Genomic DNA, 19,077 nt, shown 5'->3' with positions numbered 1-19,077 from the left:
TGGCGACACTCAGTATGAATTGTGATGTGGAAATAAGCGTCGCGGAGATCTAACACCACGAACCACATATGTTTATCCAGGAGGAGAAGCACTTCTGGGAGCGTGAGCATACGGAACTTCCTGGTCCTAATAAAGGCATTAAGGTCCTGGAGATCTAGGATAGGGCGCTTTCCCCCTTTTTTATCCACAAGAAAAAAGCGGGAGTAAAACCCGCAATTCCGTTCCGAGGGTGCAACCTCTGAAATGGCTCCCTTAGACAGGAGAGCGGTAACCTCTTGTACGAGTAAGTCTGGGGTCGGTGAAAGGGAGCGGCCCATGGGTCTGTATGGAGGTAACATATCAAATTCTATGAAGTAACCAACATTTATTATTTTGAGAACCCAAACATCAGTGGTAATAGCAGACCATGAATGGTAGAAAGCTGACAGGCGATCAAGAAAGCAAGCAGACACGTCTAGTCATGCCTGCTTCGGTTTGTTGAAATGGCCGGGAGACCCTCTGGGGCCTTTACGGGCCCTGGGTTTGGGTGGGAACTTCCTGTCCTGCTGCGGGCGGGGAAAGGGCGGGCGGAAGGAGGGTTGTTGGAAGGAACCCTGGAAACGATATGGGCGGGAAGATTGGTTGGCTTGACAGCCAAAATAATGCCGCTTAAAATCAGGGGCTTTGGGAGCAATCCCTAAGGATTTGGCATTTGTTTTGTTCTTTTTCAGGCGATCCAGGAAAGTATCAGTTGGAAATGCGGAGACCCACCGCAGTGGAAGTGTAAACTTTTCTGGCAAGGGTATCTAGTTTACGGCCTTCCTCATCCTGCGGGGAGGAGTGTGCTCCAGACCAATATTTACCAGGCAAAGCCTCCACTATTATGGAATTAGGAGGGGGATGCTGGTAAAGAAATTCTCCACCCCTGCGAACCTTGTAAAGATTCTCTACTCGTTTGGTGGAAGAGGGGACCGAAGCAGGCTTAGCCCAGTTGGTACGGATCACTTCCAGAATGCTCTTTATCATAGGAAGGGCCATGGGGCCTACGTCAGGGTTATGGAGGATATCCATAATATCATCTATAAGGCCGGAGTCTTCTGGCTTAAACTCAATTTTGAGAGCTTTCGCCATGCGAATAAGCTTCTCCACATATAAACGGACATCTCCCGTAGGAGAGAGCGGCTTAGAGTCCCCAACAGTGTCCTCAGGTGAGGGAGCTGAAGTGCGGGATTCCTCATCCTCATCAGGAGAGAAGGAGGGGTCATATTCGGATGGATCAGTGTCCCTTGACATAGAAGGAGACCTGGAAAGGGGAGGCTTGCGAAGCGACTCTTGCCTTGGACGAACGGAGTCCTTGGAATGGTCATGAGGACGGCGAGACGGCGTGTGTTGGCACTGACCAGAGCCTCCAGAAGGCGAACGTGACCGAGAGTGTCGGTGAGGACGACGATGGTCGACTGAAGAGCCTGAGTAGATGGAAGGAGTAGGATATCGGCGTCAAGAAACCTCTCGATGCCAACGTGAGGGAGACCGGCTTCTAGAGGAGTAGCGGCGCTTCTGGCTGATCGGACTGTGTGAACGAAGTGAACGGCAATGTTCGGAGGTTGACTGTTTAGATGATGGTTGGTGTTGTTGAACGGCCGGAGTACGTGAGCGGGATGAACGGCTGTGACCTGAAGAAGACTGTCTGGATGAAGACCGGTGAGATCGGGAGTGGCGAGAAATTGATCGGCACCGACGGCCCCAATGATAGGATCGGCTCTGATGGGAGGAACGACTCCGACGGGAAGAACGGCTCTGACGACGGGATCGGCTCCGACAAGAAGATGGCCGGTGTTTGGAGGAAGCAGATCGACTCCGACGATCGGCTCGACGTCGAGAAGAAGATTGGCTCCGACGGGTAGATCGACGACGGTGAGAGTTCGACCGATGCCGAATGGATCCAGATGAAGCCGGGGATCGGGAATGGTGTCGAGAAGTCAATCGACGCCAAGGCCGTTGGCTGGGCTCGAGATGGGACAAACCCTTCGGAGACTCCGCTTGGTTCCTTTCAACCGAACGCTGGGAGTCCTGTTGAACATTCACAGGATGGGGTGGTTGATCGGCACAGACCTGGAGCTCTGTAGGTTCTAACCTAGGCCCTTTATCATCAGTCTGTGGGGACTTTGCAAGCACTGGAGGCACATCTTTATAGAGGTGAAGGAGGTGCTGCTTAAACTCAGCCGAGTCTTCCTGGGCCCTGCTCGGACATGGAACCGAGGGGGTAGTCAGGGAACGAGGAGGCGAATCCTCAATGGTAATGGGCTGCTGTGCAGCTTCGTCGGGAGCTTGCAACTCAGACAGACGAGGCGAGCGAGGCGACTTGGCTTGCGATCGGTGTCAAAGGGTCTTCGGCGACCTCGAAGGTGATCAACGCCGGGGCGATTTTGAGCGGGACGCATGGTGCGATGAGCTGTGGCCACGGCCATCTTGCGAAACCAGAGCAATAAACTTTGCTGGCCGAATAATGATGGAGGAAGGCTTCTTAGAAGGGCCAACTTTTTTGGACTTTTTTGTAGTAGGTCCCACTTCGGATTGTGACTTACCGGTCGAAGTACTCGGTTCAGCAGAACGACCTCGTGGGCGAAGTGACTCTTTGTAGAGATGAGAAAGTAACCGAGTCAACCGAACCTTCAAGGCCTTGCTGGTGAGTTTGGAGCAACTTTTACAAGCTGCCGGAATGTGGCCTTCCCTCAGACAAAGGAGGCATTCAGTGTGGGTATCATTCTTCGCCATCTTGGTACCACACACAGTGCATTTCTTGAAAAGTGGAGCTTTTTTGGGCTCCATGGCTAGAGAGAGGTGCTGACATGTTCTCTCTCCTTTCTGGCGGCAGAAAGAGAACTGGAGGGAAGAGTGCTCCCTCCTCCTTGGGTCATGTGACCGTGGGCGGGGAGATTGCATGCCCCAAGAGGAGGGGGAGCACTCTCTTTTAGATTTTGCTAGAAGCTGACAAATCTTATCTGTGGGATTGCATAGAAGCCACGCAGATGAACTTATGATGACAACAAAGACAATAAGTAAGATACAGAGTATATGAGGTAACTAGAGAGCTAGCAATACTTTTCTTATTATAGATATATCCTTTGCAATTGAAAGCGGAGGTCTTGTGTGGGTGTGTGTATCTTGTTTGTTTTTTTCTGGTTTTTATGTATGTCTATGTTTATGTATTGAAATAAAAATTCTAATCCTAAAAGAAGAAGAAGAGCTAACTGCTCGGACTGCTAGCAGACAGAAGGGTAAGAGAATCACAGGAATGTGAAGTGGTTGCAAACAAGTTGCTTCCCCACCAGCCAAGCCTAACTGATGGTTCAAAGAGGGCCTTATCTCTGCTGCCGTAACAGAGCCAGCTGTTGCCAACCAGGCTGCTCTATGACACTAACTTTCTTTTTAAAAATGAAAGGTAAGAATGCAGAGAACCTGGCAGATAGACTGTTATAATGTTATAGCGCTGTAGTTACATAATAATTGACATTAAAAAAAAAAGCTTCCCCAAACCCTCCAGTGATATGTGTAGGGAAGAGGACTGGCAACTGCAAGGCAAGAAAAAAAATGTGGGGGAAACTTCTGTATGGATTCTCTGTTGCCACTGCAATTTCCATTGCATTCACAGTGGCAAGGAAAGCTATGACTTTTGTAAAGTGGCCCTGGATGGCTCTTAGATTGTTAAATTACTTTTCAATAGCAATGGACATTGCCAGGCAAATTAGATTTGAAGCAGAGGATGTGTGTGTTGGCAGGGAAGCACTGTTATTTGAATCCATGGCCAATGCATTACCAGTCTGAAGAATATCTGAAGAAGTGAGCTGTGACTCACGAAAGCTCACAGCCTGCCAGAAATTGTGTTAGTTTTTAAGGTGCTACTGGACTCTTGCTCTTTTCTATTGTTATCAGAGTCTGTCACTGTAGTGTCTTCCTAGCTCACTGCAGGGTCCCTGTCTTCTGCAGAGTGAGCAGCAAGAATACATAGAAGACCAGGATGCCCCCTAGAGTAGTGGAGGAGCAAATACTGGGGGGGGGGATATTGTACCTCCTTAACATTGAATATGAGCCCTGGGGTGCAGAGTAGTAAGCTGCAGTACTGCAGTCCAAGCTCTGCTCATGACCTGAGTTGGTTTCAGGTAGCCGGCTCAAGGTTGACTCAGTCTTCCATCCTTCCGAGGTCGGTAAAATGAGTACCCAGCTTGCTGGGGGTAAAGTGTAGATGACTAGAGAAGGCAATGGCAAACCACCCCGTCAACATAGTCTGCCTAGTAAACATTGGGATGTGACGTCACCCCATGGGTCAGGAATGACCTGGTGCTTGCACAGGGTACTACCTTTACCCTTTTAAACATCGAATACCATGACAACTGATAGAGGCAGAATGTTTTCTGAATAATCCTCTCCACTGAACACCCGTCTTTCTGAGGACTGTAACTTGGCTGACTCCGAGCAGAATTTCACAGAGCTGAAAACGCCAACATCCCTGTTGTCAAAGTGACACGCTGATCCCACTACGTTGCAAATCTATAATCCAAAACGTAGAGGCAATCAAGAAACCTGGGAGGGGGTAAGCAATGTTTTCCATTCTTTTTTTTTCATTTTCAGCAGCAAGTGATTTTTTTTCACTCAAAGTTGGAGATAAGCCCCATGGCACAGATGATTTTCAGCATCAACTTGGGAGAAGGCTTGATATATAAAATGTGTGATGGTCATGAATACATTAAAGGCTGTGACTACTGGAGCAACAGTATTCTGATACTTTCTGTTTAATTAGTTAGCCTCAGTGTCACACCACACAAGCAATTCTGCTAATTCCACTTGTTACAAGAATGTTACATACATGTCTAGTCCTGGATTCAATTTAGCAACATTTTTGTAGTCCTGTAAGTCCTGGTCATTTAGTGGGCATTAAAAAAAAAGCTGGTGGCACTCATTGTCTAATTGGCAGCAGATTAGAGCTATCCAGCTGGGCAAGGAACAAAAGCAAGTTAAGTGGTCTGTCAAAACTGCATGCTAGAGCGAGATTTCCGATGGAAACTCTGTTGGCAAGGGTATTTTCAAAGACCACTAAGACCAGCCTTGCTTGAAGATTGCTATTGTGGAAGATAGGGATGCTACCCATGGGCACCGTGGAACCCGCTGACACCTTTCCTGGAACTCAACAAGTGCTGTTAGAAAGTGGGTGGGGCTAAGTGGGGCTTTCCCCCAGCAGGGCTTCTGATTGGGTATGCAGATTAAAAGGCATCATATTAAATAGAGCTTCTGCCTGAAACATTGAGGAGTTACTATTAGATTTGTATATAACCTCGATCTCTGACATTCTGTGATTGGCTCCACCTGCTGTTGCAGCCATTTTCTGATTGGCTCCGCCTCCTGTGGCAGCCATTTTGTGATTAAGCCCACTGCTCTTTGTCATAATTCCAAAGGTGCCCACAGGCATAAAAAAGTCTGGAGACCGCAGGTGTAAAAGCAGAAAACAGGAGGGGAAAGAACCTCAACAGTTGATAGGAAATTTTTTATTATGTCAAAATGTTCCAGCCCTTTTGGGTATAACCTTATTTATTTGAATCTATCACCAGATAATGTCAGGAGTCAGGAGTCATGTGGTCCAGGCAGGCTCTTTACATGAGTTAGGCCCATTTCTGTTCAAGAGCGTCTTTCCGTTTTGTTTCCCTGAGCTGTTCAAACTATCCCCACTCCCTGCCTTCCCCCCTGCTCTGACCTTGAGTCGCAAACAGGCAACTTCAGTATTATGGCTTTCTCACTCCCTGCTTCCCACCAGGCACTGTTATCTCCCAATTCCCAGGCCTGCTTGATCTTGCACCTGGGTTTGCTTTGTGTTTAAAGTTATGCTTTGTAGAATGGATGGTCATTAGCAGCTTTGAACCTGTGGATTGCTTATGCTGTACCTGCGGCTCCTGAATAAATGTTTACCTGCTTTAGACCTGCCTGTCTGAGCGAGTGACTTTTTGGGATTGCCGAGGTTGGCTGGAGAACCTCACAGATAATTCACTCTTGCTGTCTCCTAGACTGATCTACAAAGGAAAACTTAATTCTGTCCAGCTGAAGTCTTGTGGTACCTGAAAAATTAATACACTTTATTCCCCATTAAGTTTTCACAAGTCAGAATTCATTTCATTAGATGTATGACTTCATACCTCTGACGAAGTCAGCTCTGACTCACAAAGATTTATGCTGGAATAAAGTTTGCTAGTCTTTCAGGAGCTCCTGGATTTCTATTTCATTTTTCTACAACAGACACATCTACCCCACTGGATTAATTCTTCTGAGGAGGCATGGCTAAGGAATCTGTATACATCTATGAAAATGCACCTGCTTTATATCTAGCTCAAATGTTCTTCCCTCACTGGTTTATTTAAAATTTGTTTTAAATAGCAAACTAGGGGTTATACCAGTCATCTCTAGTTCACAAAACTTTATACCACATTGTTTGTTTGTTTGTTTGTTCTAGTTGTGTTTGTTGTTATAATTTTGTAAACATTTGAAAAAATAAATAAATGATCTCACACTCAAAAAAGAGAGGGGTTAATGGGGGGGGGGAAACCCACATATCCACAATATACTTTGTTGTTTTTGTAGTACACCATACATAATTTACCACTGTATTGCTCTGATTTAATTATGACAATCTAAAAGCAATCCACAATTGTAAAGAAGCAAAAATAACCAGGGCAGACATACGGCATTTACTAAAACCAATGATGTGTACAATATCTAATCAACAAATCATTTTCTTGCAAAGAAATATGCTTAGATGGTTTTCATTATGTTAAGAGACTAGCGCTGCCATCCTAAGCAGGTCTATTCATTGGGGCTGACTCCCAGGAAAGTGTAATTAAGATTGCATTGAAGATAATACAAAACCCTCTCTAGGTGTCAAGTGAGCTTCTCCGAATCTAGCAGAAGCACTTTTAACTCAATTAACTCCTGTCAACATGGTAAAACGCAAAGCCTGCACAGCAATGACAGCTTAGAAACTGCCTTAAGAATAATAGCTTTTGCATCAGTTTGCATGTCCTGATTTGTTTAGTCTCGTTTAGAGATTATTTATACTCTCTCTCTCATGTTTCAAAATGAATTTCTGAATTTGAAATTCTGGGCATAGCTACATCTCTCTTTTCCATCCATACCTTAGAAACTGGATACACAGCAGAGTTAATTTGGACACTTCAGGCAACTGGCACTTACAGGGAGTAAGGACTGGTTACACATAGATTATGAAGAAGAAGAAAGAGTTGGTTTTTATACCCCCAATCTTCTCTACACTTAAGGAGTCTCAAAGCAGCTTACAATCACCTTCCCTTTCTCACAACAGACACCTTGTGAGGTAGGTGGGGCTGAGAGAGTTCTGAGAGAACTGTGACTAGCCCAAGGTCACCCAGCAGGCTCATGGGGAGTGGGAAAACAAACCTGGTTCACCAGATTAGAGTCCGCCACTCCTAAACACTACACCACGCTGGCTGAATAGAAGTTCAGGAGCAAATATTGAACATGAAATTGGGAATAATGCAACTCCTCCATTATTTTAATCCCATGCTGGTTGTAAATATAAGGAATGGGGGGCTTGAATCCCTAAAAGGGGGCTCATGAATAGCAGTCCCCAAAGGATAGAGAAAACCGATAAAGGGTGTGTCACCACCTTTATCAGGTTCAAGCCTGAGTGTCTCCTTTGAACCTTTTCATTACAAATGAATGGTTGGGCGCTGTGACCTTGCAGGATACACATGAACACATGAAGCTGCCTTATGCTGAATCAGATCCTTGGTCCATCAAAGTCAGTATTGTCTACTCAGACTGGCAGCGGCTCTCCAGGGTCTCAGGCAGAGATCTCTCACATCACTTACTTGCCTAGTCCCTTTAACTGGAGATGCTGGGGATTAAACCTGGGACCTTCTGCATGCCAAGCAGATGCTCTACTACTGAGCTATGGACCCTTTCGTCAAAACCCCAGCTGTAATCCTAATCCTCTGGGAGAATCCTTGAAAATAAGGAATTTGGGGTAATTTTATACACAATTTCAGCCTCCTTGGGCTTGAATGAACATTTGCTAAACATACATCAATCAATATTCCTAGAGCATGCCTGACTAAATTTACCGAGCAAGCTACAATGGTATGAGTACTTGCACATCAGCATGGCTACATTTACACTGGAGGGTAAATCAATGCAACAGCATTGATTTTTTCATGCAAAAACTGTCTAAGGCCCCAAGGAAAGAACAATTTAAATATTTATGGCTCACTGAGAGCTCCTGCTTTCCTGATAGGTGCTGTTAACACTAAGATGTTTGTGTTGGTCCAAATGCATCAAGCCACTGCTGGTCAAATGGCATTTGGTTTCTCTGTTACGGTTATACTTCACTGAACATCAGTTTTTAGTATCACCTCCAGTCCCAGTCTTTGCAATGTGCACTGGAAACAACTCTGAAAAGGAGGCACTGAAGCAATGCCATGAAGAAGAACTGATCCCTGGCAGTTTCCCATGTGGTGACTGGGACTGGAATGTACCTGTGCCAAAGTGTCCCAGCCAAACCCAGATACATGATCACTTGGGGCCAAAAGGATGGCTTTTTTGGCCAGCACATGAATATGACAGAGTCTTGGATGAAAACTGGCTTCAAAAGGAAAAGGGGAACTTATCAAACAACACAGAAGTTCTTCATCAGGCAACAAGCAGAAACTGAACTTTAAAAAATCCTGGCCATCTATGTCTGATACTTAATTTCTGAAGCTTGCTTTGTTTCTTTCAAGTTGGCCTGGGTATAGTCTATGGCAGACTTTTTTCTTAACTGCAGAAAAACACACACCCTAGAAACTTAAATGACCTTTAAAAAATCAATGGCAGTTTTACCAGTGGGACAGAACATGACCAATGCTTGCTAGAAAACAGAAAAAGCAGATGCCCACAAAACAGTCATCTAAAGCCTAATATTAAAAAAAATGGAATTAAAACAATACAAGGATTAGGTTTTAGAGTGTCCAACATCTCTAAATGTAACTTATAGTAGGATCTTATGTTTTATGTAGGATGTAGGATCTCACGACCTGAGTTCGATCCCAACAGAAGTTGGTTTCAGGTAGCTGGCTCAAGGTTGACTCAGCCTTCCATCTTTCCAAGGTTGGTAAAATGAGGACCCAGCTTGCTGGGGGTAAAGGTAAGATGACTGGGGAAGGCAAACCACCCCATAAACAAAAGCCTACCTAGTAAACGTCGGGATGTGACGTCACCCCATGGGTCAGGAATAACCCAATGCTTGCACATGGGGACCTTTACCTTTTACCTTTTTATATTTTATACTTGTGTATGATTTTTAATGGCTGCTGTTCTTTTCCTCCACTGCATCCTTCCAATATGCAAATATGTACTGCTTCTGTGTTTCAACCAGAAAGAGGGCATTAAATGGCATACAAGTGGCTTTGGTTTAGATCACTTGCTTACCTTTTCTGGTGCTATCTGCAGTGCATGTTTTGTAGTGCATCCACCATGCTTGTAGAACAGAAACTGCATTTAAAATGTGCCAGACGTCCAGTGGCACCTTAAAGCCTCACAACATTTATTTCAGGTGCCACTGGACTTCTGTTTGTTACAGCAGACTGACATGGCTACTCCTCTGGAATTATTCTGAAAATGTGGTCAGCTTTTGAAAACTTCAGTTAGTGCAAAATGCAGGCTATTGTCGTAGGTTGGTTACAGGGATCGTATCATCTCTGTGCTGAAAGATCTGCACTGCCTACCCAGCTGTTTCTGGGCACAATTCAAAGTACTGCATGGTGTAGTGGTTAAGAGCGGTGGACTCTAATCTTGAGAACCAGGTTCGATTCCCCACTCCTCCACATGAAGCCTGCTGGGTGACCTTGGTCCAGTCACAGTTCTCTCAGCCCCACCTACCTTAGGTACCTGTTGTGGGGAGAGGAAGGGAAGGCGATTGTAAGCTGCTTTGAGACTCCTTAAGGTTGAGAAAAGCAGGGGATAAAACCTCCTCATCATCACCTTTGAGGCCCTAAATCACTTGGGTCAGGCTACCTGAAGGACCATCTCCTCCCGTACTGTCCAGCCCACAAGTCCTGTGCCTGTGTCCCTGCCTTCTAAGGTGGACAGCAAATTCAGGCAGGGCGTTTTCTGTGACAACACCTGGCCTTTGGAATGTCCTCTCTTTTTAATGCTCAGCTGGCAGCTGTCATAGTGTTGCTGTTGTTTTTATCACCAGACCAAAATTTTCTTTTTACTCAGACTTTTAACTAAAGTTCCGTTTTCCTATTCAGCTGCTTTAAGTTCTGTTTCTGTTCTGAGGTCTGCTGTAAGGATATTGTAATGCTGTTTTTGTGCTGCTGGCTTGTTTTTAATCGCTTCTCCCCCTTCCAGAGGCTGAGGGACAATCCAAACTGGTAGACTGAAGGGATGAAGACCACTGGTGCTACTCCTTGAGGGGCACTTCCAGCCTAGCCCCAAATCTCATGAACACACATGAAGCTGCCTTCTACTGAATCAGATTCTTGGTCCATCAAAGTCACTATTGTGTACTCAGACCGGCAGTGGATCCCAAGGGTCTCAGGCAGAGGTCTTTCACATCACCTACTTGCCTAGCCCCTTTATATGGAGATGCTGGTGATTGAACCTGGGACCTTCTGAATGCCAAGCAGATGCTCTACCTCTGTGCCATGCACCCCTCCCCATCTCTTCTTCCTCCCTGGACACATAGGCCTCCCTGGACACATAGGTGGGGTGGCCTGACACCTATCCCCAGCACTTGGCAGAGACAGAACAGCTTGCCATGTGGCTGAGCAGGGCCCTCTTGCTCCACACTCTGGGTGGTGACTGAGCCGAGCTCTCTCCCTGAAGAGGCTGCTCTGCCAGAACCTTCAGCTGAACCAGCCAACAACTTGGCTGCAGCTGCTGCAAGCAGCAGGCAAAAGGAGCCCCAAGCAGAGGAAGAAGGGGGAGGGGAGAGATACGAGGACGGCCCTCCCCCCCCCCCCCCGCCCCAGTTCTTAAGGCTGCAGATAACAAGGAGATGACCGGCACACTGAAAGGGGGGGAGGCTGCCCAGAAGCTTTCAGAGCTTTCTGAATTTGTGCATTCTGGCAGGATTCAGGAAAAAGAATTGTGGAAGAGCTGGGTACTCCCCGCTTTGGAAAAATGAAAGAGTAGGCTGTTTCCTGCTTCAAAGGATGAGGAAGGAGCACCCAATCACTGCCAGGATGGCCTCCTCCCTCAAGCAAAAACAGCCCGCAAAGGCCTATGGCTAGAAAAGTAAACTCAATATTTGCAAAATTCCTGATGTAGATATGCTGCGGCTGCCTCCCTCCCTCTCTTTGGGACTAACATGACAGTTTTCTACACACGGGGCCAAACCAGCAAGCATACTTGGCCTTGTTGCAATGACTTTTGAAATCAATAGATACAGACCCGAGCAGCTTGTTTGCTAGTTTCTGATTCAGCTAGGGATTGGAAAAATCTATTTCTACTAAGAAGACTGGAGAATGCTTTCTTTGCCACCGACGTTTTACAAACAGGAACTGAAACTTGAAATAAGAACAGCTGTTCACTGGATAGTACTCCCCAAGTGAACTGCCTGTCCACAAATGATTTTGTGCTGGGATTTAATGTAAATTTGGATGTCGAAGTTTTCATGAAATGACAGGGTGCTGCATATTATATAGACGTAAAGCTTGTTGGCTAGTACTAACGATATCACTGTAGCTAAAGAAATAAAATAGTACAATGTTCACACTTTCTGAAGCACAACACACAAAATGAGCTTTCCATAATTCTAATAATATTCCAACGTATTTGCCTGTTTACAAATGGAGTTTCTGTGCTTGCATGTTAAGGCTGCCAATGGTAAGCATTTAATTTCCATGTACATTCTTTATCTATATTATTTATAAAGTAAATAACAATCAGCTTTATACATTTCATACAAGTACACTAGACCTCTCAGAGGCTTTCTATACCATCATCCATGGTATCCTCCTGGATAGGATGGCCAGGCTGGGCCTGAGGGACATCCTTTTGTAGAAGCTCCATTCTCTATTGGAGGGTACGCAGGTTTCACAGACTGGTGCTATGAGACTGCCGAGGGAGGACTGGTTCCACCCTGGCCTCTGAACTATGGATGTTGCAAGGATCTATATTGTCCCTTGTATTGTTTGACATTTACATGAAACCACTGGGGCAAGCCACAAAAATGTACTGATTCTGCTGCCATCAACAAGACGATGACACCAAGCCCTCGGTCTTATTTCCATCTAATTCTTGGGAGAGAGTGGGAAATGCAGGACTTGTTCTTGGGACTGGATGGGAGTACACAAGCTGAACTGTAATCCAGACAAGATGGGGGTTGCTCTTGGTTGGAAGCATGGCTGACCTGGGGGTAGACATCAAGCCTTGGTTGGGTGGTGTTGGACTCCCCTTGAAAATCCAGGTCGGTAGTTGGGGAGGCCTGACGCTGCTCTTGGGTAATGAGGTTGCAGCTGTGCCAAGAACCACCTATCACCGGCTTTGTTCTGTTCACCAGGTACAGCCCTTCCTAGGAAGGAGGGACCTGGCTATGGTTACTGCTGCTGTAGTGACACCCAGACACTGTAATGATGCATGTGGACCTGCCTTTGAAAAATGTTCAGCAACTGCAGTTAGTTTAAACTGCAGCTGCCAGATCACTGGTTGGGGCAAGCTGTCGGAAGCAGGTAGGCCCTACTTTGGCTGTCAAGTTAGTTGATGGGCTCTGTTCAAAGTGTGTAGGGTCACAGTATCTCAAAGGATGCCTTCCTTCGTATAGTCTTGACTGGGCGCTGATGTTATCTTCAAAAAGTAAGAAGTACAGTAGGTGGTTACAAGAGTGTGGTCTTCTCAGCAGCAGTGTTGTGTCTCTGGAACACTTTCTGAAGTGAAGGCTTCGTCCCCTTTTGGTATTTTGCTACATGCTGAAGATGGTCCTCTTTGAGATGATCTTTAACTTGCAAGTACTGTCAGTGGTGGCATTTTATCACCTTTATTTGTTTAAGCTAGTTATCATTCTTTACATATTGCTGTTTTTGTACTGATAAACTTATAATGAAGGAATACATTGTAACCTACCCTGGACTCCCCTTGAAAATCCAGGTCGGTAGTTGGGGAGACCTGACCTAATGGATATCTACATTAGAAACAGAAATGTATTTCATACATTAACTAACAAATATGGTGAACCTCCAAACCATGAAAACTCTTTAAACAATCCCAAGATTGTTGGCTGGTGAGTATCCAAAATTAGGTAGTTGTGAATGAAGACAATCACTGAGTGATCATTGCTAACATTCACTGGTCTATTTCTATATTTTCAGATATTCATCAGATGCATGAGGGACAGTCAACATTCACTACTGGTAGTCTCAACGTTGTGTTACAGCAAATATCTGAAACATGGTTCATGTTTATAGTCCCAGACAAATTGTGTGAATGCCTGAAAACTCACATGCATACTAGTGAATGTTGACAGTAAGTCACCTAAATGCAACTGTCAGCATACACTTGTGCATGTCTGAGAAGTGGAGAAATAGATACCCATTTTGGGGGCATTCACAAGATTAATCAAGGATTGTCCATATTCACATGTGAATACCAACATTTTGAGAAACACTGTGATATACAGAGAGGTTGATTTTCATCCTGGGGATTACAGAACTAAACAAGAGTGTCTTGCTCAATAACCATCTTATTCTATTGCTTTTGATTTAAACAAAACCAGTAAAAGCTTGTTGATAAGTACAGACTCAGCTAGTCATCTCAGTAAGTCCCCATGGATAGTGTGGAATCTGACCCTTAACTAAGAATTAAAAATAGTTTCTTGACCTCTGAGAGGTACTGTCAAAAGCAAAACAAACAGGTCTAGGTGTGGATCATGACTGCATGAAGACATCAGAATGTCTTTGCAGAAAAGAATCACCAGGATGGTCCTGATATAGAAAATGTTGAGCAGAAAGTTTATACAACTGGAGATCGAATAATAATATGTTGCAGAGTTTTAACACTCAAATATGGGTCTTTTTTGGTACCTGCAAGATCTTCCTTTGAAGATACCAATCGTGGAGAGCTGTTTCCTGGTTCAATGCGTAAGGACAACCTGAAAAACAGAAATTGTGACATATTAGGAGTTAAACAGCTTAAATGAAGGTGGAAGGATCAGCTTGTTGTTAAACATAAAATGTTATCAGCTGAAAGCAGGAAATCTAGCTTAGCCTGGATGTTTTCTTCTTTCAGCAGAACAGATACACACTGGCAGTATTAAACTCTTGCCATATGAAGCTCAGTAGAATTTTTACAAGAGTATGCAGACCATTACTGGTGAGAAATTTGACAGAATTTAACAACTATTACATTCTACCTTAGGCAAGAATGGATAGGTTTATTATTACGGCCTTAGCCAGCAAAGATACAAACCATATCAATAAAACCCACTACGTGTTAAAATAATCTCTTTGTAATAGGCATGTATGGAAAACAACCCTTCTTGTGGGTTTGTTAGTTTGCCTATGGTGTTATGGTCAGCAACTGGTGGGCCCAGGCTTAAATTTGGTCCTTTGAGGGGTGATGTTTGGCCCTAAAGACAGAGGCAAAAGGGGTGTGTCTTAGAAGCAGCCCCTGGCACACCACTCTCCCCCTATTTCTCAAGGAGACCTCTGGCAAAACTAGTTGTTCTTAAGGGCATGTAGCAACTGACTGTGGCTGGTAGGAATATATTGCTTGAATGGTTCCACCCATAGAAGAGGGTGGAAGTGGGAGATGGAGAAAGCCGTCCTTCTTGTTTTCCCTTCTTTTGTTCTCTCATATCCTCCAAGTCCTTCAAAACAGGGTCAACTCTTTTAAATTTTACCTATTATTACCTATTCATTTTCACATTTTATATCCTGCTGGTTTGGATCAATTCAAGTCCAAGTTGGTTTACAATGGATTAAAATAATACAAGAAGCATGACTTCAGATGATTCCCCCTTTTTGCTGGTGGAGAGGGACCCAAGAACAACACTAGCAGTAGCCAAGTATCTATCCACCATATTTTCCTTAAAGAATTAAAGGCTCCCCTTTTACTGTTCGAGACCTTTTGGTCAAGGGAGCTTGAAAGAAGGAAAGGACTTCAGATGGAATGTAGTCCCCGGCTAATCTTTGCAGCAAGTCCAGAAGAATACCCCCACACACACACACCCTTGTGGAAGTGTGCAGTTAAGCAACAACCAATGAGTGGGTGGCCAGGGAAGATGGAATGTGGCTCCCAGCTCATTTCTTGGTGGCACTCAGACTCACTATGTAACAGCTGTTGCTGCTACCCACCCTGATACCTTGCGATCAAGTGGGTTATTAATTGAAATGAACTGTTTTTTGTTGTTTTTAAGCTGAGCTCTGGAGAAAGCAGAATCTGCATGTCTTGGTTACTTATGCGTATATATAGAAATGGAACTTGCCCTCTTGGGTGTGAGGTCCATATGTGGTTTACCGAACAAAGAAATGAGCTGAGATGTACAGTCAGAGAGTCTCTGGCATGTGCATTCCTCACAAAACTCCCCACCCAATTGGATTAAAATGCCTGGTTTATGGTCCTCCAGAAGTGGGCTGCAAATTGGCACTCTGCTGAAAATTATTTTAACCACTGTGAAGTCAGTGGGGCCCAATGCAGGCAAGGAAAGATGGGAGGGGAAATATGACTGCATTGTAACAGGTTTTAAAGTCGAAGCAGGTAGTGGTAGATCATCAAAACACAGTATACCCCTTCAAAATGAACTATGCATACTTCCAATGAGGTGACATCTATTAAAATGATCCCCCCATGGGAGAAGTCAGTCACTCCAATGGCATGAAACCCAGCCATATTCACAGGCCCACTTCCCAGTTCCTTGACTACATTCTGCTCCTCAGTTGCAACATTCTTGATGCACAATTAACAAATCCCACAAAGCAGCAGAATGCAGCTGGTTGTGTCTGTCCCAAGCCTCCATGCACATTCTGCAACAGAAAGTGTATCACATTCATGGAAAAACATAACCTATTCTATAGGTACAAAGAGGTTCGCTCAAAACATGCAACTTGCAACTTTCTCTGGCTCCACAAGAGTCTTAAGGCAAAATCTGGTTTACTCAAGTGCCCAGACAATGTGGGATAATGTCCCACAGGAAAATCTGAAAAGGCAGTTTACATCCTTAACACATAGTTCAAGAACACTGCTACTAAGCTGGGTGAAATTTGGATTTTTTTAAAAAAAATCTCAATGTGTTTTGTCAAATGTTTATTTTGAAGGGGCTCTTCTTTACATTACAGCCGAACATCAAGAACACAAAAGTAATGACTACAGGAAAATTACACAACTTTAAGGTTGACAATGAGAAAATTGAAATTGTTGAAGACTTTCTATTCCTTGGCTTCATCATCAACCAAAAGGGAGACTGCAGCCAAGATATCAGAAGGAGATTGAGACTGGGAAGGGCAGCCATGAAGGAGCTAGAAAAGATTCTGAAGTGTAAGGATGTGTCACTGGCCACCAAGATTAAGTTAATTCATGCCATCATATCCCCTATTACTATGTATGGGTGTGAAAACTGGACAGTGAAGAAAGCTGATAGGAAGAAAATAGATTCCTTTGAAATGTGGTGTTGGAGGAGAGTGTTATGGATACAGTGGACTGCCAAAAAACAAATCAGTGGGTTATAGATCAAATCAAGCCTGAACTGACCCTAGAAGCTAAAATGACTACACTGAGGCTATCGTATTTTGGTCACGTCATGAGAAGACAAGAGTCACTGGAAAGTTGAGGGCAGCAGGAAAAGAGGAAGACCCAACAAGAGATGGATTGACTCAATAAAGGAAGCCACAGCCCTCAATTTGCAAGATCTGAACAAGGCTGTCAAAGATAGGATATTTTTGAAGACACTGATTCATAGGGTCGCCATGAGTTGGAAGCAACTTGACGGCACTTAACACACACACTTCTTTATATAGAGTGGAGCCATTTAAAAAGTAGATATTCCTTATCACACAGAGAGGCTCACACTCAACTTTTAAAACAGTCACAACAATAGATTCTCCTCCAGCATTAATCATGCTTTAATAATGTCCCTTCAGTTAACATTTGCAAACAATTTTAGTGAGTAGTTCTTCTCTCCTTAATTGGTCACACGCAGGGCCCAAATGTGATCTTGCTAAGTCTGGTACAGATTTGTAATCCAGTCTCTTGACTAATGAATAAAATATGTCTATTTTATTTCTGAAATTACAGACAGGTTGTACCAGGATGATAGACTTGCAGCCCACATCAGGCCCTCCTGGACCCCAGCATAGCCCCCTTGTAAGCAGTCGGACTCCTCTTCTCGCTAAGGGTGCCACGAAGGCATGGGCGCTAAAAACTGGCGTAAGAACAAGACACTGCTCCCCACAAAATGGATGCCTCTCAGAGAGTTTTGGGATCCATCTTTTGTGTCAAGCTTGGGCAGGAAGGCGGTTGGAGGCTGAACTTTCCCCCTGGCCTGAATGCGTGCCTGGCTGGACAATGGGGCTAGCTAATCCCCACTGTGTCACCCTAAGGCAATTTAATCAGTGCTCCGAGCAGACCACTACTCACCCTATCTGCACCCATTCCTCCAATCAATCAGTAGTAGTATAGCCCAGGCATTCCCTTGGGTTCTGACGAATCAAGCCTCTCCTACTCTTTTGTAGGAACCTCGGTAAAGGAATCAATTCTTTGTCTCTGGCTTTCCTGCAAGCTAGGGTTGCCAACCTCCAGGTAGTGGAAAGGAAAAAGACACCACTGTACTAGTACAACTTAGGTTAGAAAATCAGTACAGGAGCGAACGGATAAATGTTTCTAGTGCAAAAACTTGTATTAATAGCTACATAAGACTCTAGTAACCAACAAAGTGATCTCTACAGTAGACTATCCAAATATAATACATTCACAATAGAAGAAGTCTCTCCATGGAGTGGAAAAGTTCATGTGAAGTGGTTCAACGCAGGAGTCCACTCTGCATAAGCCAGAGATACAAGGGGATACGGCCGTTTCGAATTCTTCACAGAAGTTCTTCCTCAGTCCCACTTGTAATCAATATTTATCCTTAATGTTCATTCATCATTCATAAAATATCAGCTTCAAAATCATGACTGCTATTCCATAATTCAGGATAGTCAGCTAGTTCCGCATAGGGTACATAGAGAGATTTTTTCTATTGTGAATGTATTATATTTGGATAGTCTACTGTAGAGATCACTTTGTTGGTTACTAGAGCTTTATGTAGCTATTAATACAAGTTTTCCCAACATTTATCCTTTCGCTCCTGTACTGATTTCCTAACCTCCAGGTAGTAGCTGGAGATCTCCTGCTATTACAACTGATCTCCAGCTGATAGAGATCAGTTCACCTGGAGAAAATGGCCGCTTTGGACTCTAGGGCATTGAACTCTCTACCCTCCACAAATCCTGCCCTCCTCAGGCCCCACCCCAAAAACCTCCCGTCGGTGGCGAAGAAGGACCTGGCAACCCTACTGTAAGTTTACCTCATACATTTTGGGGTATAATTATATATCCTTTGGCCATTCATAGTGTGTATGTGTCTTGGATCTGTGCACCCACCCCCACTGTGTGTGGGCCTCCTCTTCCTTTAGCTCCTGAAAACGCTGGTTGTTTTCCTCCTTGGAGCTGCTTTCTGTGGACGCCACTTCAAGACTGGTAACTATCACTATCCAACTTCTTCCCTTGTTCTCTTAGTCAGCTCTTGTATGCTTTGTGTGTGCGTGTTCATTGCTTGAGATATATTTCTTGCTTTTATTGTTTTTCTTTAATAAAACCCGTTTCAGTTATACAACTGCCTATTCATTTAAGAGTTCTCACCAGGGACAACCCTGGTATACAAAGGTTATTGATCCCAGTTACCCCCTCTCGCTCTGTCTCCCCAGATAATTTCCCCAACTTAAAAGGAGACTGGCTACTTACAGCCCATTCCTGAAATGACGGAGTGCGGAGTGGGTGGGGAAGAGGCGAAGCGGCACCTCCTCCCAAGCTGATTCGCGCAAGCCGTAAAATAAAAAAAAGCGGTTTC

The 19,077-nt window shown here is 44.5% G+C and overlaps 1 protein-coding gene across 1 annotated transcript in view; it reads right to left on the bottom strand.

The window, feature by feature from the left end:
• Positions 1–19,077, bottom strand: part of RALGPS1 (Ral GEF with PH domain and SH3 binding motif 1) — a 224,457-nt gene that overhangs the window by 43,490 nt on the left and 161,890 nt on the right. Inside the window, exon 11 of the mRNA XM_056860277.1 lies at positions 14,058–14,125. Coding sequence (XP_056716255.1) covers positions 14,058–14,125 — 68 coding nt within the window. The remainder of the gene's footprint in view (positions 1–14,057; positions 14,126–19,077) is intronic.

The sequence above is a fragment of the Euleptes europaea genome, chromosome 14 (assembly GCF_029931775.1).
Source record: "Euleptes europaea isolate rEulEur1 chromosome 14, rEulEur1.hap1, whole genome shotgun sequence".
Classification (NCBI taxonomy): Eukaryota; Metazoa; Chordata; class Lepidosauria; order Squamata; family Sphaerodactylidae; genus Euleptes; species Euleptes europaea.
This window is presented reverse-complemented; position numbering and strand designations above follow the sequence as displayed.